We start from the raw sequence: 25,820 nt of genomic DNA, 5'->3' as shown, positions 1-25,820 counted from the left end.
CGTACTCTTGAGGATCACATTAGACACCTCACGATTGTCTTAACTATTTTAAGACAGAATCGACTGTATGCTAAATTAAGTAAATGTGAGTTTTTCATGACAGACATTATTTACTTAGGACACAAGATCACTAGAGATGGATTGAGCATTGACTATGACCGAGTTCAGAAGGTTCTAGCTTGGCCTATACCGCAGACAGTGAAACAACTTCGTTCTTTTCTTGGTTTTGTTGTTTTTCTTCGGAAATCTGTGCGGGAGTACTCTCAGCTCACACTACTGATGACTGACTTGTTGAAAGGTCGTGGACGTAAGTCGAATTAGCGTATCACTTGGAATAAGGTTCTGGATATGGCCTTCATACTTTTGAAAGATAAAGTCAAAGAAGCACCTATCTTAGCATTACCTGATCCTAGTCGGCCTTATGTTCTTGAAACTGATGCCAATGACTATGCAATCGGGGCTGCGCTATTGCAAGAAGGTAGACCTGTTGCTTTTAAAAGTAAAAAGCTAGATGACACTCAATTTCGTTGGCCAACCCTTGAGAAGGAGCTTTATGCTGTGATTCACGCTCTCAAGGTTTGGAGACATTATTTATATGGCTCCAAGTTTGTGGTATTGACTGATCATCAGTTAATCAAGTATGTGTGTGATGCCGATGATTTGAGAGGAAGGAAAGCTCGATGGGCTGAATTAATGCAAGATTTTGATTTTGAGATTCGTTATTGAAAAGGGTCCATGAATAGTGTCGCAGATACACTTAGTCGAATTAGAGAGATGAATACTTTGTCGTTCACCGAGATTTCTACTGACTTATTTCAGTCATTGCGAGGGCTTTGCAAGACTGATAGTTATTTTGGTCCATTTTGGCAGAAGATCCAGGATGGGAGCTCATTGATTGACCAAGACTTGATGACTGAGCAGCCTACCATTCAGGCTGCAGGAGGTCAGTGGATGATTCGGAATGGTTTAGTATTCCGTAATGACAAAATTTGTGTACGACAGATGCCGGACATTAGGTCCAAGATTCTTAAGGAGTGTCACGACGCCCCTTCTGCTGGACACCCTGGGGTACACAGGACATTATCATTAGTGAAACACACTTTTTATTGGCCGAAGATGAAAGGGTATGTAGAAGATTATGTTCTCAAGTGTCAATTTTGTCAAGCAAATAAAGCTGAACGCTTTAGACAGACTGGGTTGTTGCATCCTTTGTAAATCCCAGTTAATAAATGGAAAAGTATTTCCATGGATTTTACTACCGGATTGCCAAGAACAAGTCAAGGCCACGATGCTATTTGGGTTGTGGTAGATCGCTCGACAAAAATGGCTAGATTTTTACCGACAGGGAAGACCATTACAGCTATGCAATTAGCACGGCAGTTTATCGAGCAATTGTTTAGATTGTACGCAGGACATAGTCAGTGATAGGGACTCTTAAGTTTACAAGTGACTTTTGGAGACTTGTTTTTGAGAAGTTGGAAACAACTTTGAATTTGAGTTCCTCAGATCATCCTCAATCTGATGACCAGACTGAAAGAGTGAATCAGATTTTGGAGGATATGCTTCGAGCATATGTATCCAAAAGACAGAGTTCATGGGAGGATTATCTTCTTATGTTAGATTTGCATATAACAGTACTAAGCATACGAGTACAGGTTTTAGTCCTTTCATGCTTATGTATGGTTTTCAACCTCGATCACCTATTACAGTGGGATTCTCAGGACTTCAGCATGATGCAGCATGTAATTTTTTGCAAGATATGCAAGAAATGTTACAAGTTGCGAAGGAATCTATTAGAAGTGCTCAAGACAGAGACATATTTTATTCTAATAGACATCGTTCACCTCGAGAGTTCTTTGAAGGAACGATGGTGTATTTACGAGTTCTGAAAGATTCCGAGACTTTACGGACACGTCGATCTCCGAAATTATCCCCTAGATACTGTGGATCATTTCGTATTACACGACGGATTGGTTCAGTCGCATATGAACTTGATTTGCCTTCTCATGTGAAAGTTCATCCCGTATTTCATGTCAGTAGACTTAAGGAAGTACGGGTGGAATAGACCAGTTAGTTACTCCTCAAGAAATCATGGATATCGAGGATATGACATTTGTTCCACACGAACCTGAAAAGATTCTTGGATTTCGTGAAAGACGATTACGTAATATGCTTATCACGGAATACAAAATCAAGTGGAAGGATCGTGTTGAGGAGGACGCTACATGGGAGACATTGACTACACTTCAGAGAGATTACCTTGGCTTTTTAGTGAGCTCAGGAGTGAGCTTTTAGAGGAAGGGGAGTATGTCATGTGCACAGTGTGTATCTACCGTGTGCTACACGCACACAAGACTAGCTTCGAGGTTTGGGAAAGCTTGGAGCTAGGCAGGCTGATTGGCGAGCTGAGTTAGGGATAGACTAACGGGCGGGCATCCAAGTATGGACGGGCGGGCACCCAAGTGTGGACGCTTGATGACCAGCCAAGAGCCTATAAAAGGGTGGCCAAGGTTAGTCATTAGTTCATAGAGTCTCGCGTGTCTTTGTGAGAGCTCTATGGTTAGGAGCGTGGATCTAGTGCTGACATGCACCTGCTTCATGCAGCCGAGGCCGACAGCAGTCTCGAGCCCGCGAGGGTAGCTTTGTGGCGGTATGGGACGTCATGAGGTAGAGATTGGCCGGTACGTCCATCTAGTTAGCTCATCTCGTGGCTCGGTGGGGACAACCAAGACTTGTGGGCTTGCCCACGGCTGTCAAGGTTGGGAGGTGAGTCAGGCTTGCACCCCCTTCACGTTTGCTTGTTTGTTTGCAGGTTTTGAGTCTTGTACCAGGAACGTTCTACGAGGTGATCCTATGGGGATTTGACATAGGAGGATGCTCACATGTGTGAAGGCGCCTCATTGAAGGCTGTTTATTTAGTTCGTTAGCGGCCGACAGGGAGAAGGGCAGACCGACCAGCATTTGTTGAGCCTATAAAAGGAAAGGCTTTGTCCATTGATTATTCATCTATCCCCTCATAGTTGGGGGAGGTCAAGAGTCTTGATAGAGGTGTTTTCTATTTCCTCTTTTGGAAGGCCAAAGGCCACATAGTCTTGTTGTACATCTTTGTGTACTATATAATATATCGAAAACACAGCTATCTCTCTCCCTTCTCTCTTTGTCTTTGTTGGTGACTTGCATTAAGGTTCCTATTAAGTTGCTTAGAGCTGAAAGAAGACACACAGAGGTTCCACACATGTGACAACACTGCTAGGCTTGGCTCAATAGTTGGAAACTGTAATTTGCACCCCATGTGTGATGGGCAATTGTTATCGTTTTTGCATTTTGTGGGACACTAATAAACCCACTCCTCCGTCTATTGCTGTTGAGATAGATGAAAAATGCTTTGACTTGAAATGGGGTGTGTTTGCAGGTGCATGCTTCACATGCCATAAGTTTGGGCATTTAGCTTCAGAATGTCCAACTCTCACATTGGGTGTGCAGACAAGAAGCAAAACTGTGCAGCAGCCCCATCTGCAAGTACGCTATGAGGCACCTCAAGGCTCAGACCCCGACTCCAAGAAAAGTAATCAATGTCAGACCGCAAACATTGCAATTACGCACTTGGACAGAGTCATCTGCATCTACATCTCAGGATAAAGCATCCACCTCTTCAAATGTTAATGCTGGGATGTTGTGGGCTGATGTGCTTAAGGGTGGAACAATCAAATTACAAAGCATGCAGGCTGATATTGATTTAGAACAAGATGTAAGACTGTCCAACGCAAGGATGAGGAAGACCGTACGTCGGTTGAGAATTCACCAATCCAAGGGGCACTGTAGAAGACTCTTCTTGGCCACTTATGCAAGTCTAGGATAGTTGTAGGACTGCACATATGTTGGCTGAATGTTGAAGAGAAGCTGCCTGGAGAGGATGAAGATTGAATGATTGACTTGATGCCTGAATACCTGATGGAATGAGGAATGATTTATTGTAGGCTAGGCGATTTGTTTATATATGGCTTGGGGATGTTGGTTGGCCAGTAGAAGCCTTGTCGGCCAGCTCTTCTTGGACAAAAAACGCTATAAAATAGCATTTAATGCTAGTGCTGGCAACATATGTTATTGCCTCCACTTTCAATGCTGCTGGCCGACTGTATTCTGTTAGCCGACTGTTGCCTATAAACGTTAGATGCTGCCTTATGCTGGCCGACTGGAGCATGGTGCTCCCTACTGCTGTCGACTGGCCCTAGATGCTGTCTAGGGCTTGACAGGCTGCTGTAGCCATGGGCTGGCCCTTTGGTTGGCCCATAGGCATGCAATGCACTTGTTAATGCTTTTGATGCAAACCTAAGCTATGACTAAGTGCTACATGCACTTCATCTGACAGGGTTCTCCAAGTGGGTTATGAGGACTTACTCAAGACTGATCTCTATGGCTTGGAGACTGACCTATGTAGCTCATGCCTGCCAGTTTGTGGATCTGAGTGTCTGGGATCCCAATTTCTCGTGCTTGTTTATGGCCAGTTTGTGGATTCAATTGTTCGAAATCCCAGTTTCTTGTGTCTGTTTATGGCCAGTGTGTGGATCCGAGTGCCCGGGGTTCTAGTTCTGCGCTTTCCGATGTGCGAGGTTTGTGCCCGGAAATGCTAGTGCTGTACTTGTTCCATATCTGAGAGATGTGCTCATAACAAAGTGCACATGTACACATGTTTGCATGCTTGAAACATTTTTTGTGTGAACTGTTTTCATGTATTTGCTTGCTATGAAGGTTTAGTTTACGTGTTTTGTGGCCTTTGAAAAGGTAGTAAGTGCACTTAAAAACCCTTGTATTAGTTATGGAAATGCTTTGTAATGTTTATAACCTTTGCAGGTTCACATTCATTTAAAAATGAGTGGACATTTTTAAAAAGTGCATGGGGCCCAACTTAGTGGGCACCCAATTTGGGCACCCCATGGGCCATACGTGAGGGGTGACCTCCCATGTAGCCAAAGTTTGGTGTGAGAAACTAATAATCCATGCACGATTCATTTTCACCTTCACGCCTACATCTTCATTGTTTTTGCTCATTGTTGCAGGTGTTACACTCATCCATTTGCAAATTCGAGCACATATCTCTATCAGCATCATAAAAACGTCTTGCTATACCCCTCCATGTTAGCTTTCTGACTACTTCATCAGGGCAGCTTGTGTGGGTGCCATGTTATCATCAACGGCTGGTTTTGCTGCTGTTCGGCTTTTGTGTGCTGCCCTGATCTGCCCATGTTGCTGGATACCCTGTTTTGAGCTGGTCAAGCCATTCCAGGGGTTGGTTGTGCTGTTTTGGGGCTGTTCTGGGCGTCCATAGTGCTTGTTTGTGCTCGTGGGCGGTTTCGATAGAAATTCATTGAAATCGGGCCTGGAAGTGTCCACTGTTGCGAGTTCTCCATTTTCAGCATTCCTGCGTTGTGAGAGGGCAAGCCAGGCGCTAGTATAAGCACACCAGTGTCGTGTGTGACCCCAGAACACCAGAGACGCGTTTGCTTCTCTCCAGTGAGTGACGGGGTATTGTTGAAAGTCTTCTTCGATAGAATTCTTTTCCGTATGATTGAGGGCTATTTCTATTGGTTAGGTATGCGCAATGACATAGAAGCATATGTACGTGCTTATGTTACGCGTCAAAAGGTAAAGTTTGATAGACAAAAGGCCCGCGGATTGCCTTAGCCTTTCCTATGGGAAAGCCTTGCTATGGATTTCATAATGGATTTGCCAAGGACTCAGCAGGGTAATGATGCTATTTGGACGATTGTGGACAGGTTTAACAAGCAAGCACATTTCTTGCTTGTTAGGAAGACCATCAAACCTGAGCATATGGTGAAGGCCTTTCTGCCACAAGTATTCAAGCATCATGGCATGTCTTTTGTGGGGGATAGAGATCCCAAGACCACGAGCCTACTTTGGAGAGCTTTCTTTGATAACATGGGCACATTATGGACTTGCCACGGACCCAACAGGGTAATGATGCAATTTGGACAATTGTGGACAGGTTTAGCAAGCAAGTTCACTTCTTGCCGGTCAAAAAGACCATCAAAGCTGAGCATATGGTTAAAATATATCTTGCACAAGTGTTCAAGCATCATGGAATGCCGAAGTCCATTGTGGGGGATAGAGATCCCAAGACTACAAGTCTCTTTTGGCGGGCCTTATTTGATAATATGGGCACCAAATTGGACTTCTCATCAGCTTATCACCCTCAAACGGATGGGCAAAGTGAGGCTGCAAATTCAGCCGTGTTGGATCTCTTGAAATGTTATGTGGCGGATCACTTACCGCTTGTGGAATTTGCACACAACCACACGGTGCATGCATCTACGGGAAAGGCCCCGTTTGAGATTGTTTATGGTAAGGTGGTTTTGCCACCCATCCTTAGCACAAAGGATGAGATATTTGCAGCTGATGAGTATGTAAGAGACTTCGATATTGCTTTTGCTCAAGTGTAGACAGCCATTGCAAGGTCACAAGACAAGCATAAAAAGGCTGCCAACAAGCATAGAAGGTGATTGGATGTTAAAGAGAATGATTGGGTATTGTTGAAATTTGAGAAAGCAAGACTTGCAAAGAGGCCTGGCAAAGAGGGTGCATATCCTAAGCTTGCAACCAGGTACTATGGGCCTTTTCGAGTGATCGAGAAGATCAATGAAGTGGCTTTCAGATTGGCATTACCTAGTCATTGGCAGCTACACAATGCTTTTCATGTGAGTCTCCTTCGCAAGTATGTAGGGCCGGAGCCCAGTGAAACGGTCATTGAGGATCCACTAGAAGTGGATGAGCTTGAGGAGATCTTGCAGCTAGAGCAGATTGTGTATCACAAGGAACGCAAGCTTGCTGCAGGCAAAGTTGTCAGGCGTTACCTTGTGAAGTTTAAGAACTATCTTCCCATTGATGCTAAATGGGTAGATGAAGAGTTCTTCAGAGATTGCCCGCATGTGCTTCAGACATATTTGGATGCTTTTCAGTTGCAGACAACTGTTTAGAAGCCGGGGGGGATGTCACCATTTGGCCACCCAATTGGTCCACCCGTGCTCTTATCATGTATGTACATTGGACTGGTGTCCATGGCATTTGTTTATGCCGGGGATTGATGCCACTCATGTGATACTGTGGACTTGGCTTTCCGTTGGAACTTGTGCCTGTGTACATGCCCGGAAATGCTTGGTGGATTGTTCCATTGGGTCAAGTACCTCGTGTACTTGCTTGGAGTACGTCTATTTTGGTATAGTCTCATGAACGGGGATTGTCCATACCAATGCTGCATTGCATAGCATCTTTATGTGCTTGCTTGTTGCAATTGAAATTGCATGCTGTTTTCATGCTTGCTTGACTAATGTGTAGTTCTGGGTAAGGGGACGTCCGCCGGCGAACCGTGCGTGTGAAACTATCTGCTGACATGGTTATGTGGCATGTGACAGGTGGTAAGTACTGGTCATAAACCTAGCCTTAGGAGCTAGCACTAATTTATAAGTGAGTGTGTACACACTTCATTAAAAGTTTTGGGCGACCAAAACTCACTTATAAATTATGACCAGCCCGGTGTTCACACACACTGATGTCCCGAGGTGGACATAACCCAATGTCCACCGCCCACACCTTATCCCCTTTGTACAAAGGGAGTAACCAGCCATGTGTCCACTCTAGCTTGCTCCACAAAGCACCTACCTGCCACCTACACTAGACAACTCACCACCTCATTTCTCTCTCTAGAGATTGGCGCCTCCTTCATGAGGGCTATTGGGCTGCATTTTCTGCACTTTCTCCTTCCCAACTCCATTTCCAAGCTTGCTAAGGAGTTTCTCAAGCTTCCAAGAGTGTTTCCGGATGCTAATCACTCTCTTACACGCTCCCAATGACTGAAATTCAGCAAAACGGCTCTCTTTATTGCTGTAATTTTTGGTCTTTTTGCTGAAAACCCTAATTTCAGTCCTCCTTTCTCAAGTTGAACCATAGGGGAAGCTTTTCCAAGGTTCCCTTCATCCTCTTGAAGACTTTTGTCGTGAAGAAATGCGACAAATCGAAGATCTCATCACTCCAAGGACTTCCATCGCGAAGACTTCCGCTGTCATCGACTCTACTTGCAATTGGTAAGCTTTATGCTTTAATATGGAAGCAAGTAGCAAGAAGGAGGAACCGGATTACAAGATCACATACGCTGTGTAGTGTGCTCTTGTCTTACGTGCTCTCTTGCACATTGTTGCTACCATGTGTTGGTGGAACAATAGAGAGCAGATGGTAGGGAACATGGGCACTTGAGAGGGTAGTGTGGATTGCAAGTCTACATCGACAACCACTTGTTTGCAATACTGTATTCATATACATTGGTATGGAAATCTGGTCAGAAATGCCCATGACACTATGTACTTGATTCTCCCAAGATCAATATACTTTATTTGAGAGAGGGGTTGGCCATTCCGGCTCATTGTGTGTCTCTTGTCAATTCAGAAAATTACTTCTTGTATTTGAGGAAGTGTCCATCAAATCTTAGTGTATTTAAGTGTATTGATTAGCATTGTGTTCAACCAAGTTACAGATGGCTATCTTGTTTAGACAGTTTTGCGTAATTTGCCCGACTCTTATCAGACATTTGGCACCACTTTGCGGTTGTTGGCTGGCAATGCACCTAATGCGGTCACTTTTGACAACCTTGTGACTCCCTTGCTTAGTGAAGAGCAATCTCGTTTCAACAGGAACAACATGATGTCTGCTGAGTCAGCAATGGCTGCTCCCTTTCGTGGGAATAGATCTGGGCCTAAGCCTAGCCCATCGGATCCTCCCAAGACAGAGGACAAGCCTGAAAAGAAAAAGCGCTGTAATTATTGCAAGAAAATAGGGCACACCATAGAGGAATGCAGGAAGCGTATTGAGAGTGAAAAAAAGAAGCAGCTGGCATCTTCTTCCACAGGTGCAGATCATGCCAATTTGGCTACACATGTATCAACCTTGACCCTTACATCTTCATCACCTGCAGAGATGTCTTCTGATGCCGTTGCTTTTGATGACTATGCTCTATAGTCTATACTCCTTGGTATGCATTGTCTGGCAGATGCATTTCAGGGGGGGATTTTACTTGCCCACATGCAGTTGGTGATGCGTCATGGTCACTTATGCTTGTTGACTCTTATGCTTGTCTATGCTAGACGCTTTCTCTTATGTGATGTCTACTAGAGATACCTTTTATGCTGTTTTCCCTTGCAGCGGGATTGTTTCTACAGTGTTGACATTGTCACTTTCTCACATGTAATGTTTACTGGGAGTGTCTTCTACACACTTGGCCAGTGTTGGCTTGCCCTCATGGTTTTGACATGTCACATGTATACTACTCATTGTGGGATTATGCATCTTTACGCTTGCCATACATGCCACTGATCATGGCATCGTTGAGAGTTTACCCATCCTCTAATAGCATTGGCTGATGCCCGCCTCGAGCCCCCACTTTTTCTCCCAATTTTTCAGCTTTTCCCATTGCTGAATTTTTACTTTTATCAGCCCTACCATTGCTGATTTTTCCTCATCGGATCCTCCATTGATGAGTTTCTATCTTGCAGCTTACATTGCATGTCTCATAGGCATGACTTCTGGATCCTGTTGCTTTTACACATGCGTATATCTGCTACCTCTTCTTATTCTTATCACTGGTGCAGTTACAGAGCTAAGCTTTGCTCTCTTGTTGTCATTGATGTGGATTACATGCAGTTCAGCTTGGCATTTGGATGCTTGCCTTCAGGGAGGTATTGTGTGATGCCTCTTGATTTGATGCAGTTGATGTCCACATGATCTTTGACATGCATTTATGGACTACTGTGCTCTAGCATTAGCACTATGACATTGGGGATTCTCCTTTTCCTTGTCATATAGTGCTTGCTTTTCCCATTGGCGCTGCAGTTCATCTTTGCCATCGTGATCTCTCTTGATCACTCTTACTGTGGAGCATAGTGCAGGGCAGCATTCACAGCTTTATCACCCTGCTGCTACCTGTTCACACCGTTCACTTGAGGGGGATTTGTTGGTCATGTCCACTCTCGGCTAGTTCAGGTGTGAACCCAGCTTACTCACGGTCACTTTTTCCGTGTGACTGGACACAGGTTTTTTCCCCGTGTGAACACACTTATGTGTGTTGGGCACTTAGCCCTAGGCTTTTTAGTACTCACTTGTACTTTCATTTCATATCATTATTGAGTACATCTTTTCCAGCACTCTCACGTTTCTCTGTGCTTGAGGTTGTGTGTGTGTGTGTGCAGGCTAGTTGCCCTCCTACCCAACAATTTCTTGTCTATTAAAGGAATATGTATTGAGCAAGATGTCATATTCCCTAGGGGGCATGGTTTATCTTTCCCAGAGTCTCAAAGATTATGGGGTTTGGGTATGCATTACAAACTTTCATGGCAACAAACTAGAACCCAACTGCTGCTCTTTGAGAATGTGTTACATGACCCTCAACTCAGTAGACGCAAAGATTGGAAACTACAAAGACAGGAGACTTATTTCAGTAAAATTTTCTTTCTCACAAATCACAGCAGTAAGAGTCTACAGATTGATCATTCCGCAGCTTGGGTTCTCAGAGCAGGCAAACATGTTATGGCGTATGAATAAGTTGGCAAAATGGTGGACACAAACTTTGCAGAAAGTGTTTAAAAGCAAATTGCCATTAAAACAACGAGTATTCTTTTGGAGATGTTGCAGGAGTACCCCCTGTTGGTAAAACTTTGGCAAAAAGAAAAATTACTACTGCTCAATGCCCAAGGTGTTCATGCTTTAATGAGACCTTCCAGCACTTGCTACCACTGTTCTATTATTTTACTGTGTAGAGAGAAGCACCCTCATGAGAGTGTTTCACATTAATTCACAAAACTAAAAACAATGGAAAAACAAATCCAGATGTATCTGATCTAGCTGTTGGAGCCGATGGCAGTCATATAAGGATTGGTGCAATGATTGACGGAAGTAGTAATACTTGTCAATCGGGGCTGACAGAAGTAGCAATAAAGCCAGCAAATTGCGTGTAGTCCAAAGTGACCAGAGAGCTCAAACCCTTGTCCATTCAAAAGGAGGAGCCATTCCTAGTCTTGCTAGTCTCCTCTCATAATTGCCAAAGTTCCTGGCAAAATGTGTACCAAGAAATCTCACAGTCAAACGCACATAAACTATGCAAGAAATCCTAGGTGTCAATACAGTGCCATATTAGAGAGAGAGAGAAAGAAAGAAGAAAGAAAGAAGAAAGAAAGAAGAAAGAGAGAGAGAGAGAGAGAGAGAGAGAGAGAGAGAAATGAAATACTGTCAATCTCATCGCTTCTATGATAAGCTGCATCAAAAACATATGCGTGAGAATATTGTTAGGCTGATGGATGCCCAAGGCAACCTTGTTACTCAACCTTCTGAGGTTATTCAGCATTGCATCAGGTTTTATGAAGATTTGCTTGCCCCTCGAGAGGATGTCTCGCCGGCTGTCCTGCCTGCAAGGGAGTCATTGTTTGTTGAAGTACGATATCAAGTTGACCCTGATTTGGCGGTTCAGCTTGATGCTCCTGTTACTCAAGGGGAAGTGGAAACTGTTTTCTCCAAACTTCCCATGGGAAAGAGCCCTGGTTGGGATGGTTTGACAAATGAGTTTTTCCGAAAATATGCTGATCAGCTTGCAGAGCCTTTGACGCTTATTTGTCAAAGGGTTTGGGATGAGGGATATATGCCTGCCGATTGGAAGTTGGGCATACTTCGTTTGTTGCCCAAAGTCCCTTCGCCTACTTCTTTGGCTCAATGGTGCCCGATCTCACTTATGGGTATTATGTATAAAATCTTTACAAAGATTTTTGCCAATCGCTTGTAGAAGGTGCTTCCTACTCTTATTCATCCATATCAATATGGATTATATTTTGCATAATATTCTTAATGTTCAAATTGGAGTGGATTATGCCAAGGCAAAGAAGCAAGAGATTGTGATGGTGCAGCTGGATCTTGAAAAAGCTTTTGATCATGTCAGCTGGTCTTTCCTTTCTCAGTTAATGACAGCCATGGGCTTTGGTCCCAAAATGGCTAATTTGGTGCATTTACTTGGCTCTGGCTCTATCACGCGGATTATGCTCAATGGAGGACTTTCGGATGGTATATCTCTCACCCGTTCTCTCTGGCAGGGCTGTCCTCTTAGCCCTCTTTTCTTTGCCATCGCCACTCATCCTATGTTATCTCGCCTAGATGCTATGGCATCGCATGGTGAAGTGGTTGGTTTGCATCTCCCTCATGGCAAGCAATTGGTTGCTCAAGCCCTTGCGGATGACACTTTTATGTTTCTCAGGGCCGAAAAAGCCAATATAGATCGAGCAATGGAAGCTTGGACTAATTTTGCATTGGGTTCTGGGCTGAAAATAAATTCAACAAAATCAGCCCTCATTGTATGCACGGAATTTGATCTTGAGGCATTAGGGTGGCAAGGCCGCGTGGTGCATACAGGAGACATTGTTCGTCATCTTGGGTATCCGGTGGGTGTAGATGTGGACCCCCAAGCGCTTCTTGCTTGGATTTCTGCTCGGATCTCGAATAAATTTGTGTATTGGAAAGCTCAAGGGTGGCCTATGCACGTGAGGGTTAAGGTAGCTCAGGTTATTATTCTTAGCATGATTTCCTATTTTTTGCCTTTGCTACCTTGGACACACAAATCTCTTCTCCGTTTGGTTGCTCCCATTCGGTTTATGCTCTGGAAGAGGCAAGGAAATATTATGGGTCAAACATGGATAGCTTGGAATCACATTACGACGCCCAAAAGAATGGGTGGGGCTGCTTTTACTGGATGTTTGCTTGCATATGGTGGCGCGTGGGTGGGCGCTTTTTCAGGATATGTGTTTGCAGGAGCAACCTTGGGTATTCATGGCTCATGACTTGATTGAGTTGGAGGGATTGTCACATGGACGGACACGTGTGCAGGCTTCATGGTGGGACATTGTGAATGCGGCTCATCCTGTCCGTATTCGCTCATCTCACATTTTATCGCATATTCTCCTTTCTTGGCATGAAGTTCTACTATTGGCTCGGTGGGATCCTGGTCATGAAAGACTACTTTTGAACTCTTTGCAGTTCGAAACATTTGTGGAGTCGCGTGTCATTGTTTGGCGAGACAGAGATGCTTCACCCAGACGACTCAACCGCATGGTCAGGTTAGGCTTGGTTAGAATCCGAGATGCTGTGATACCTGGTCGTGACAGGCCATATTCGTTTCATCGTATTCGGCAGCACTTTAGGGTTCCTCGGACATTTCAGCCACTATGGGTTGACATCATGCATGCAGTTGAGCCTTTTACTCCATTGCCTCGGCCATCTGCAGATCAGCCTTGGCTTGATTGGGCACTATGTAAATCTGGTGACTTGATATCACTTTCAGCTAACCAGGTCTATCATAAGCTCGTATCAGAGAAAGATTGGGTTTCAGCCAAGGCCAATAAGGTGTGGGGATTGCACAAGTCTAAATCATGGTGGCAGAAAACTCTTATGCGTGGTTGGCAGTCTAAACTCCCTTACCAAGGTAAGGTTTTCATTTGGAGGATGTTGGTGGGAGGGTTACCTACACGGGATCAGCTCTGTCGTCGTAAAATTACATTGGCCTCTTGCTTCTTCTGCACGACATGCACTGAAACAGCTATGCATCTGCTCATGAGTTGTCCAGTGGCCCGTCAGATTTGGTCTTTTGTCTCTCGCGTTTGGGAGGCCGTAGAGAGGTCTACTGTTTCGGCTCATCAGTGGATATTTGGGATTTGTCCTCAAGTCATTACTACGGACAGTCACCTTGTGATATTCCATTTCCTTAGATGGACAGGACTTTGGCATATTTGGACTACACGGAATGGGTTCATCTTTGATTCCTTGTCTGGAATACATGGGCACATTCTACGTATCCGCGGTTTGCTGCTTTGGCAGTTTTCTTCTCTTCTCTCAGCTCAGCTACTGGATGCAGATGTTATTTCGTTATGGTCTACGGTGGCTCGGCTGGCTCATCTTTGATGCTTTTACCTGGGATGCTTATTTGGCTAGGAGGCTTTCTTATTAGTGTACAGGTTTGCATGGTCATGATCCTTTAGAGGATCTTTTGTGGGGGGTTTTTTTTTGGGGGGCCATAGGTTCTGTGTGAGCCATGTGGCTGATGTACATTTTTACATATAATATAAAACACCATTTCACGAAAAAAAAAGAGAGAAATGAAATGATATATTAACGTCTCTAAAAGGCCATAGTGGCCTATGAGACCAAAACTGAGAGTACATCTGAAGTTGGTGTCTCATCAAAGAGAACAACTAAATGAGACTAAAAAGTACAATAAACTGATTGTCCTATAGTTATAAGAACAGAACTGTAAGACTCTGAGATGATACTGAGTAGAAAATATTGGAAAATACTGAAAAATGTATATCAGGTAGATCCATGTATGCTAATCAGTTGAAGTGTTGCCCTCTCCTTAGATCAAGTATCTCCACCATGGGGCTGTCTAGAATGGAGAGGTCGTAGAAGCGAGGTAGGCGCCTCCGATGCCGAGCAATAATGGCTCTGATCTGGCGATGGTGAGGATGCCGTGGTTGGGATCCTGGTGGGCGTGGCCGATGGGCACGACATAAGATAACTGCTCTATCAGTGGTGACTCCCTGGGAGCGTGGTCGGTGCCCTGATGGCCCAATGGAGGAGGTATCAGGAGGTGTGTGGGCTGGGTTGCTGGTGTTGGTACCGAAGAAATCTGTCAGGGTGCTCTGTCTCGGTACATCATGGTTCGGCCTCCTGTCTGCCAAGAGGGTCTCTTTGTGTCTCCTGAGCTCAAGTAGAAACAATCCTAGGCATCTCTGATCCTCAAACTCCATGACCCTTCCTAACAGCCCAAAACCCCTGTCGGAAGAGGCAGTGATATCTCCCTCGGATCTCATAATAGACTGTACATTGGCACATGTAGTGTTCCTCTGTCTCTACCTCCCGGTAGCATAGCTGACAAATGCGGTCATCCACGATCTGATGCACATTTCGCCCTGTCTCAATCCGCAACTGGTGTGATGAGGTCTGGATCTGTCCAATGGCACAATGTTTCCCATGTGATAGGTGTACATCCATGTATGCTGGGCGGGTGATAAAAGCATCCGGTGAGAGGTGTAGAAAATGGCTCTTGTAATGAGCCATTTTCGTGCCCCAGGGCTCAAAGGGGCTAGTCCATGTCCTCTTTGTGTCCACTCTGATGATATCCATCTTGATCACGCGGTTTTGCTCTGAGCAGGTGAGATCCAAAAATGGACAATCCAGACTGTACTGAAAGGGTGGTAGTGCCTCTATCCGCAAACCATGTAGGTCAAACCATGATCTCATCTGAGCGTACCAACAATGAGAATCTCCATCCTCTGCCAACTGTATGGATGAGGTCAATGCCAATTTGGAGTACCTCTGCTGAGGGAGCTCCCATAGCCGTTGTAAAAAGGTAACTACATGGAATAGGGCCTCGGTTACTACTGGTGGGGCACAGTGTAAGGTCCTCATCCAAATAAATCTTTTCCCCCTTAAGGGCCATCCTTTTGGAGAGGAAGGCCTTCTTCTTCTCCAAGTCACCAAACCTGATGATCAATATCTTCACCCTGCCTACTCGCCATGCTCCGGTAATGGGTACATCAGTGGCTTCAATTTTTGTTGCAAGAGCTTTTGCATCCTCTTGGGGATTTCCCTTATCTTCCCACCCAACTAAACGTACATGTAAGGCTTGTGCCCGTCTCTTGGCTTCCTCTTCCAATGAAGCATTCATCACCTCTACTTTATTGATTGGTGTATCCTTCTATTTTTTTACTACTTCAATCCATGGGTTGACTTCCTCAATTTGTTTTTTTGTGGCACTGGCAATTTCAGCCCATGAATGCATTTCCTTCTCACATGCAGCCACTTTTGCCTTACATGATTCCAAAGTGTTTTGCATTTCTGTGATGTCTTTTTCGCGGTCAGCCATACATGTCTTCAAAGTGCCTTCGTACGATGCAACTATTGTGCCAATCTCTCGGAGCATGTCATCCTTCCATTTCTGCATCTCTTTTTTCATTTCCGTGTGCATCAAGGCTTGGGCTAATTCCATCTCAACTCGTACTTGGGCTTGCATTTCTCCCTTCAATTGGACATATATCTCTTCCTTCAGCGTTTCGTATATCACTTTCCTTTGGGCATGCATCTGCTCGGTCCATTCCTTTTCAAGCTCCTGTCGCATGGTGTTCATCTTTGTCCTTATGTGAAGCTGTAGCTCCTCATAAAGGGCCTCATCTCGTCGGGCCATCTTCGTAATCCTTCGTGAGCCAGGGGACATGTTTCCTTCCCTCAGTCTTCTGTGGTAGGCATTTGGTGCCTTCGTGGGGGTGTGAAAGGTTGTCTCACCATCCTGTTCCCCCTCTAGGGGTTGAGACATGTTTTCCCCTACTAGTTGCTGCCTTGGGGGCCTGAGCAAGGTTGGGTGGGAAAACAGGGCAGAAAACCGAAATTGACCCATTGGACCAGTGCAAAATGAAAACCATGAAGGTCTCTCTTCACACAAGCTGGAACCACTAGCTTCACCAAGCTGAGATCACATGCAGCATCATTTGTGGGTGTGACTGCTACTAGTGCCTATGGCCGGTTGGGGCCTGTTGTTGAACCCAATTTGAGAGGGAGAGATTACATTGAAATCGCAAACTTTTTGGTTCCTCTGTGTTCACAACGCCTTTTGCCTGTTGTTGCAGGTCAAATGTTGCAAGTCCACTTGTAACGTGACAGATATCCGGGAATTGCTGTGTTGTCAGTATTGTTTCGACAAGGCATTTGATAAGTATTACAACATGTATACGGCCACCTGGTAAAGCTCTACTCCTTGTGATGGCATTTTATAAGGGTTATAATTTCATGTTTTTTTTCTTTTGTGGGGCGCACACCCGCCCATGCACACACACAACACACACACACATTGTTGAGTAGATCCTTCTGTGGTTGCAATTTGGCACAGATACACACACAGGCATGCACGTGCACACACACACACACACACACACACACACACACACACATTTTTGAGTAGATCCTTCTGTAGTCGCAATTTGGTACACGTCCTGCCCCAACGGTGTTACAACTTGTAGTCGGAAAGTGGAATACATATTATGCATGTATGTATGTATATATCTATCTATTTACCTATCTATGCATAAATCTGTGTGGGTGCATGTGCGAGTGGGTGCAGGTGTTTGCTCGTAGGGCACACCACTTCCATAATCTAGAAGTAATTTTTTTATTTGACTGTACAAAGCTCTATTGACATACTGCTATGCTTGCATTGGTTGCAGGAAAGGCATGGGCCTCAAGTACATTCGGAATTCAGTCTGTTGTGATGAGCATTTTACATGGTATCTAACAAGTCAAAACACATACATCTTAAGAATCCAATATCTTAGGGGCTTTGCAGCCAAATTGCAGGAACAATTCCTGCCCATACAAATGGGAGATCTCACCCACTGATCCCTCATGATGTGGGGCTGAAAGGGGGGGGTGTCTCCCTTGTCCAATCCCACCTATCAGTTGGGCAAGGCATCTGTCTGTAAAGACCCTTGTGGTAAAAATTTGATTTTTCCCTAAATAGTTGTAGACCTTATGTATCATATTCTTTTTATGCAGGCATAGGACAAATTGCCCTTTTGCAGATGCTGGAGATAGTGCATGCCTTGTTCAAAAGAACAAGTCCAACCTTGCAAGGAGCCAGTTTAGTGAATTCTTGTTCTGAGTAACGTTGAGACATCTGTTTCCATTCTTCATAATACCAGTAAGATGATGGCTCAAGTCTGTAAAATATATAAAATATGTCAACTTATTTTAAGAGGTTTTAATGGCAAGAGAGTTGGAGTACTTTGATTTTTCGTCCTGCAGTTGGATGCGTCAAGCGGGGGAGGTCCCACTCATAGGTTTGTGCAATAAATCTTCAAAAAATAATAATATTGGAAGATCTTAAAGAAGCATGCTATATGGCTCTTATTATTTCTTTTATGCCTCGTGAGCAGGCAGGCTTTACCTATGCTTTTTAGGAGAGATTCTTACGCACCCACCCACCCACGTGTGAGCCCTCCCGATGGCTCGAAACAATTTCAAAAGTTTCCTCTTCCTCCCCTCCTCCCCCCCCCCCCCCCCCCCCCCCCCCTCTCTCTCTCTCTCTCTCTCTCTCTCTCTCTCTCCACCATACCATGTAGTGCAACTCTTGTGTTTAAAAATGAAGAAAGTGGCCAGGTATCCACCATACTTTGTAGTGCAACTCTTTTGTGAATGTTCATTCCATGTCCTTGCTCAAGTGTTCTTAGAAAGTGGCCAGGTAGCCACCATACTATGTAGTGCAACTCTTTTGTGAATGTTCATTCCACGTCCTTGCTCAAGTGCTCTTAAGATAGTTGTGAAGAGGCTCTTCATTGCAATGCTTAGTTTTGGTCAAAGCCTCAATCTTTTATGTTGATTTTCTCCAATCAATAATCTAGGTTGATTTTGTGAACTAACAATATACACAACATTTTCATTGATTGGTTATGACACCATTAGTGGGCATTCTTCTTCCCTGGAGGGCCTTGCATGGATTAAAAGTCACCTTAGAAAATATGCCCAGTACACATAATTTTTGGATGTTAAACTCGTGGTTTTGTATGCAAGATTACTGATCATTGGATTGAGTGAAAAGGCCTCATGCAACCATGTGGAGTAGTAGGAGTGGCTTTGAGCTGACTCACAATGCTTCAATTTTATATTTGAGAATCTTTGTGTTTTTTTTTTGTGGGGCTCTCTTGAGAGTGCATAACTTTTCATAATATATGCCAAAATTTAAATTAATCAAATAATGTAATTGATAAATAGTTCTAAAATGATAAAATATTCATATTTTAATCAAGTTATTGCCCACTTAATTGAGAGAGGAAATTATCCCTCCCAATTCTTTATTTTTTTATGTTTTTATCATAAATATTGGAGAGGTTTACATTAGAAAGTTCCTTGCTCTCCATTGTTGATCCAATCTTTTTCTAGAGAAGGTTCTTGTCTCTCAATGGATTGATTGGAAAGTAGTCCTTGTAACCCCAAGTTACGATAAGGATTAGGTAATAATCACCTCCTGTGTCTTTGTTAACCACTTTAGAGGTTAATATAGTTTCACCCGCTCGACCTACCACCATAAAGTGATTTGACATCTTACTTGCATGTAATAGAAGCCCAATTCTCGTAAGATGGTACATTACTTTGTAAAAGCAATCTTACCTTGAGATAAATACCAAATGATAACTTCATGTTTATAGTTGCTTAAGACTAAAACTAGTGTCGAGTGACTGTTTTTAAGTTTTCTCAAGCCTAGTCTGAAAGCTAGTCATTTGTATTTAAGTCAATTTTAATATTGAGCAACACATTAATTTCCTTGCAATAGAATACTTGTGCGTTCTCTCTCTTCTCTACTCTATTGTACTGGATCTTTGCATATCTTAACGGCTTGCTTGCTTTGATGTGATTTGATTTGAGTGTAGGATTCTCCCTCTCTTGAGCTTCTTCTCTACCACCTTTTGTGAGAAAACCACCACGAAGGCTATCTCCTCTTTGCTTTCATCGAGGCAAGGAAGCTCTACCTTCATTCCCTTTGCTATTTTGGGTGTGACAATGGAGTGAGGACGTGAACGACGAGCTAGTGCACTTACATTGAGAAGTTGCATTTGTGACTTTAAGAAGGCAAGACCAAATGACACTTGATTCAGCAAAGGCTAAGCTAAGATCTTAACTTGAACATATTTGGCATCATGTCGACAGGAACTAGCTTAAGACTTGCTTTATTTTTTTTGTCCATTACAAGTCATTGAGATCATCCAATATTGCCCGATGTTGATTAGGAGGTCACACTCTAAAAAACATGTGGTTTTGGAGCTTTGGATATATTAGTTTTGTTGTTTTTATTTTGTTTTGAAGCATGTTAAATATCAGTCATTCTAATTCTAATTGCCCGATGTTGATTAGGAGGTCACACCCTAAAAAACATATGGTTTTGGAGCTTTGGATATATTAGTTTTGTTGTTTTTATTTTGTTTTGAAGCATGTTAAATATCAGTCATTCTAATTGTATACTTGGAAGGAAAAAAACTTAATTTATCCTTCCAAGCATTTGCACGATTTTGAAGCCCACAAGGCTTTGATTTTGTTGCATTGAATCATGAAATAGGTTAGCATTTGTGATTAGGAGTGTGTTCCGCTAAGCTACAAGCTCTATTTAGTGTGGATTAGAGTGAGAAAGTTGATTCTTGTTTGCATTTCACAAATTTTTATGCATTTGTTGGAATTGGTATAAAGTCAACGAAAAACAATAAAAAAACACAATCACAGGCATTAACATGATTAATTAGGATCAATAATCTTAATCATTTCTCATCGAGTCTAAAAAATCTCTAAAAACTAGGCTGAACATTGGGAGATGTGAGACCATAGTCTTGTGAAAAAAAGACGTAAGCTTGGAGACAGGTCTTGAGTTTGTAGACATGAGCCGTGAGTTTGGAGATGTAAGCCATGAGTCTAAAGGGAGGTAAACCTAATATTGTATAAGCCAATTAATATTGCCTTGAAGGCTTATAAGGACACGATCACAAAAAGGTTTTTCTTGTTATATAATGTGTACCAGCAAATTTCAAGGAAAATTCTTACCTTTTTTTAAAGATCTTTGCTCAATAATTCAATAATTGCTCACCAATCCTATCATAGGTTCAGAGCTCCGTGCACTATTGGAATCCATGCCTAAGTAGGCATATTTCATAAAAATCGAAGTTCTTGAGTTTGTTTTACATAATTATGTGAGTCCATCTAGAAGTGAACTGTGAGAGCCTATAAGACGTGAACCGTGAGAGCCTATAAGACGTGAGCCATTAGACATCAACGTGAGTCCATATAAGATATGAGTGCTAGGCGTGTCTACATAACTAGACCTGCGTGAGCCTATTTCATAAAAAAAGGTATGAGTTCATATGTGTGAGTCCACAAAGAGTGAGCCATGAGTCCATAGATGTGAGCCTACATATGTGAGCCCACATACGTGATCCTACATACATGAGCCCACAGACATGAGCCTAGGAAAAGAAGGGGTTTTTAAAAAAAAAACTTAAACTAGAAAACAAAAAGAAGTATTAGTTTTTTTGTAACTTTGAGTAGAACATAATGTTTGATTCCATTCAAACATATGTGCTATAGACCGATTCACAAAGAGTGAATCCCTTTGATGTAAAATCATTTTGAACTAATGGGAAATGACAATCTAGTCAACTGTAGTTCATCAAATCATACCTCTTCAAACCTACCTAGCCTTCGGTCCCATCAAACAACCGACACTCAATAGAGTGCTCTCTCCTATTAAGAAGGCAAGTCTCCTTCATATCTACCTCAAGCGAGAAGCTTTGGGGAGAAAAAATGAGGGATGAAGATAACTTCATTGTTCATTCTTAGTGCAACATCCCTTTTGTAAGACAACTATGACTTTGAACCAAGGGTAGCTAGTGATTCATCTAGCGATGACTCTCGCATGGAAGAAGCCAATTCCACATTAGCTCCTTAGCTAAAGAGAAAACCAAGAAGCCTAAGAAGTATCTTCTCCCTATGGAGGCTTCATTAGCTTCGCTATGTTGAGGCCGTGGATTCACATGAGACCTACTCTAGACAGTGGGAAGCTTACCTAAATAGGATTACCCTTGAGGCCAATAAATTGTCCAACAAAAGTGACAAGGAGCCTACAAGATCCGAACAAGCCAAAAGCTGTATCGAGCTGCCATAAAGGTGGACAACCCGATTGGACCGGATCCGGATGCCGAGTTTACGGCCTAGTAGTCGGATGGTGCTGATTTAATCCGAGTCCAGTCCGACATCCGTGTGACATTCTGTGGATTCAGTATGTGCTGCGATCTGAACTGTAAAGTGGGGTAGAATTGGGTGATGGGTCGGAGAGCATGCAAGCATTGTGGCAATAAGGAGCATCTGTCTAGTGAATGTGTGACCTGCCGGCATTGTGGCCAAGATGGCCATGGAACCGATGACTGCATGTACCAGGTATGTGGCCAATGCAGACTCTAGGGTCACAGCTCTCATGTGTGCCCAAATGCATTTTTGGATCAGTTTGATGATGTGCAACGGCGATGGCTCAAGCGAAGGAATATGCACGCAATATTGACCGCCTTGTGAAGAGTAAAAAGGAGCTAAAGTAGTTTGTCAAAGATGCTGCCCAAGCAGTGGAACGGCACTACCAACACCCTCGAAGAGGAGATGCTTTGTTGTAGGATATTGAGTGGGCAGCATATGCAGCAGGATAGCTGTTGTCCGATGTAAATCATGCAATTGCAAACTTCGAAGATGAGGACAGTAGTTCGGAGAGCAGGTCGAAGAGCGACTCTGAAGCTTCTGATGCTGATCCGGATGCCACTTATGTTTGCCATGATAATGGAGCAGATATGGCTGTGATTGAGTATCCAAATGTTCTTACAGTTCATGGTGATGATCAACAGCAACAATTTGATTATATCCTACATATCAATGATGGTCAATGGCATAAGCTGAACGAACAGCATGTCCCTCCTCTTGATTTATCACTTGAGGAAGAAGCTCATGAACTAGATGTATGGCACATGCTCTCGCCAAGCTGGGCAGTAGAGGTCATGAACACTTTTGCTGCGATGTTTCCAGGTTTCGGCTTTGTACCTCCTCCATACCGACATCCGTATGATCAATCCGGATTGGGTTTCAGTCTAGCCTTGGAGCAAGTGTTGTCGGGTGGAGTTGGACAATGTTCCAATGGTGAGGATGAAGATAATGTAAATGATGATGAGGCTGTGATCCTTTCTACAGTGGCTCTTGATGGCCATGGAGGGGATTCTCTTTTTACACCGGATGCTATGGCTGCCTTGGAGCAGCATGATAAGGCAGATTTGCCTATATGGGATCTTGAACCGGTTGAGGAGCAGCAAGCTCTTTTTGAGATTGAAGATGATGCCGCTCTAGATGAGTAGAGGTGGCTGGACAGCCCCATGATCCCAAAGACACAGATCGAGGAGCAGCTTGTTTGCCTGATGGATGCTCGCATGAATGCGCAGGATGTTTGCTTTGAGGATGCTCGGATAGATGAGCAGGAAGGGTTGCAGCATGCACCCATGGATGAGGAAAAGGGTGAGGGAGTGGAGGAGCTGTGGCTGAGAGAGCCCACCCCTCACATGTCGAGACCCCTCAGATGAATGAGCAGGTGGATTACCAGTATGCAGTTTATGCTCGGATGTTGAGTAGGGGACTTACGGATGATCCAGACAATATTTCTAGCCATGATGATGGGATGATTATGAGGAGGGTTGCGGGAGCATGGAAGGAACAAGAAGGCCGGAAGAGCCAGTGATGCCCTTGGATGCCTGTAACCCTTCATCGGATTTCCCTCATGGGGTGGACAGTCAAGATGATCCGTTTTCAAGTGATGAGAAGGTTCTCATCAAATGTGGGTTACTTGTCGAAGCACAAGATGTGTTTGATAAACTGTTAGTCCGAGATGCAGTCTCTTGCAATGATTTGATCTCTGCATATGCTAATGAAGGGCTCAGTATGATTTGATCTCTGCATATGCTAATGAAGGGCTCAGTAAGGAAGCATTCGATTGCTTGGAACAACTGCCATGTGAGGGGGTGCATCTAGACCCTGGCACGTTTGTTTGCAGTCAGCAAGCTTGTGAGCCCGATAAAGTAACATTCACTGCAGTTCTGTCAGCTTGCTGTCATACTGGCCTTGTCATGGAAGGCTGTGAGTGCCTTGAATCCATGATCATGCTGGACCTCCTTGGACGTGCAGGGGACTTCAAGATGGTAGAAGTGTGTTAAGGAGGATGCCAATGCTTGCTGATCTGAGCCTATGGTTGTGATGCTGGGTACATGGTCTACTCCGTGCCACTGGAGTGTGGACATACTTGTGGAAACATGGTTTTATGTTTTCCTTCTATATGATCATGTGTGGATGGCACTGTATTTGATGGGTTCCCAGCCCTGGCATGTTGCCTTGCACTCTACTTGCTCTAGATACATGTTGTGTGCATGACCCTATGCTTGTGGGTTCAAGTTGTCGGATTGGGAATCTGACCCAATGGGTGTGCCAAGTGTTAGCGGTAAAGTGCGTGCACTCCATGTGAACCACCCTTCACCTACCCTACGCTTCACCTACCCTTGGGGCCACCCTTCACCTACCTTAGGCCTTCAGTTACCTTATGATGTTTTGTAGGTAGTCATGACTATGGATTTTGAGTTGCAATGGAAATCTCTCTCTTCCTTCTTCATCTCTTTCTTTTCTGTGTTTCTCTTCTTTTGCAACTAGTTCCTTGATTAAAAATCTCTCTTCTTTAAGAAAGAGATGAGTTCCCTGATTAAAAATCTCTTTCTTTTTTGTGTTTTCTCTTCTTTTGCAACTAGTTCCCTGTTAACTATGGATTCTGAGCTGCAATGGAATTTCTTTCATCTCTTTCTTTTCTGTGTTTTCTCTTTCTTTAATCAAGGAACTCATCTCTTTCTTAAAGAAGAGAGATTTTTAACTATGGATTCTGAGCTGCAATGGAATTTCTTTCATCTCTTTCTTTTCTGTGTTTTCTCTTTCTTTAATCAAGGAACTCATCTCTTTCTTAAAGAAGAGAGATTTTTAATCAGGGAACTAGTTGCAAAAGAAGAGAAAACACAAAAAAGAAAGAGATGAAGAAAGAAGAGAGAGATTTCCATTCCAGCTCAGAATCCATAGTCGTGATTGCCCACAAAACATCATAAGGTAAGTGAAGGCGTAAGGTAGGTGAAAGGTAGGGGCAGTTAAGGGTAGGTGAAGGGTTATGGCGGTTAAGGGTGGTTCACATGGAGTGCACACAATTTACGGCTAACACCCATGAATTGCACAGAAAGATCAAAATCCCCACCAACTTAATGTACTCCTTCATATCCACAAGCGGAGAAGCATATCTTCCATAGGTAGCTTTGCATCAACCTCCAAGGGTGTAACCACTATTTGCACTTAGCCATGCTAAATGCCTTCATAATTTCTCTTGTTGTAACCTTTTATTGAGAAGTGAAGATTCCATTTGAATCTTGCAAGACCTTAATCCCAAAAAAAAAATTCATAAGCCAATACCTGTGATGTATTTCAATACCCACATCTCTACTTCTAGTGGTTCTCTCGGGATTGAACCTACTAGTAAGGACACTAATTGTGTTAGGCAATGTATTGCACGAAAAGATCAAACTCCCCGCCCGCCAACTAACTATACCCTCTCATATCCACAAGTGGAGAAGTATCCTCCATATATAGTTGTGCAGCAATCTCCATGGGTTTAACTACTAATTACACTTAGCCATGCCAAATGCCTTCAAAATTTCTCATGCATACTTTTGTTGAGAAATAAAGGCACTCTCATTTGTGCCGACAAGAATTGCAAGAGGTATATCATGCATGGTGAACACTACCAGCCACAATGCAAGGGAGGAGGGTCCGATATTGGGGCCAACCACTCCGGAGGGATGGAGGAATTGATGTCATGAGGCTAAGTATGTCTGTGCCCCTCTCTTGGGCCTCTCGAGGTAGCTATCTGAATGTAAGACAATCTCCAAGTAACCTACCAGAGCCCATGCTCAAAGCTCCCTAAGATACGTGCGGGTGAGCCATGAGCATGTGACCACTAGGAAGACGGTCGGACCATGGTTTTGTTCTGGATTAGAGGCTACTATCAGAGACGCTCCTTGGAGGCTACTAGAGGTGACTGCTGAAGGGCCGGCTTGAGATGATCCCAAGAAAGTAAGCGACTGGCTGCAAAT

At 43.6% G+C, this 25,820-nt stretch overlaps 1 protein-coding gene across 12 annotated transcripts in view; it reads left to right on the top strand.

Annotated features, from left to right (window-relative positions):
- LOC147615224 (uncharacterized) overlaps positions 1–19,956 on the top strand; it is a 114,945-nt gene extending 94,989 nt beyond the window's left edge. For 9 of the 12 annotated variants that reach the window (XR_015262782.1, XR_015262781.1, XR_015262783.1 and 6 more), the window contains 3 exons: positions 16,716–16,828; positions 17,310–17,369; positions 17,638–17,966. Coding sequence is in view for 8 of the 12 variants with exons in the window: in XM_086779274.1 (XP_086635400.1) it covers positions 16,716–16,828; positions 17,310–17,369; positions 17,638–17,743 (279 nt within the window). In the remaining 4 variants the exon portion in view is untranslated. Of the gene's footprint in view, positions 1–16,715; positions 16,829–17,309; positions 17,370–17,637; positions 17,967–18,017; positions 18,140–19,508 lie in introns of those variants that run through there. The other 3 variants (XR_015262780.1, XM_086779269.1, XM_086779268.1) reach the window with 3 other exon arrangements.
- Positions 19,957–25,820: the final 5,864 nt, after the last annotated feature.

This window comes from Cibotium barometz, chromosome 40, assembly GCF_041138505.1.
Source record: "Cibotium barometz isolate CiBa-2024 chromosome 40, ASM4113850v1, whole genome shotgun sequence".
NCBI lineage: Eukaryota > Viridiplantae > Streptophyta > Polypodiopsida > Cyatheales > Cibotiaceae > Cibotium > Cibotium barometz.
Note: the sequence above shows the minus strand (reverse complement) of the source record. Positions and strands in the feature narration are given on the sequence as shown.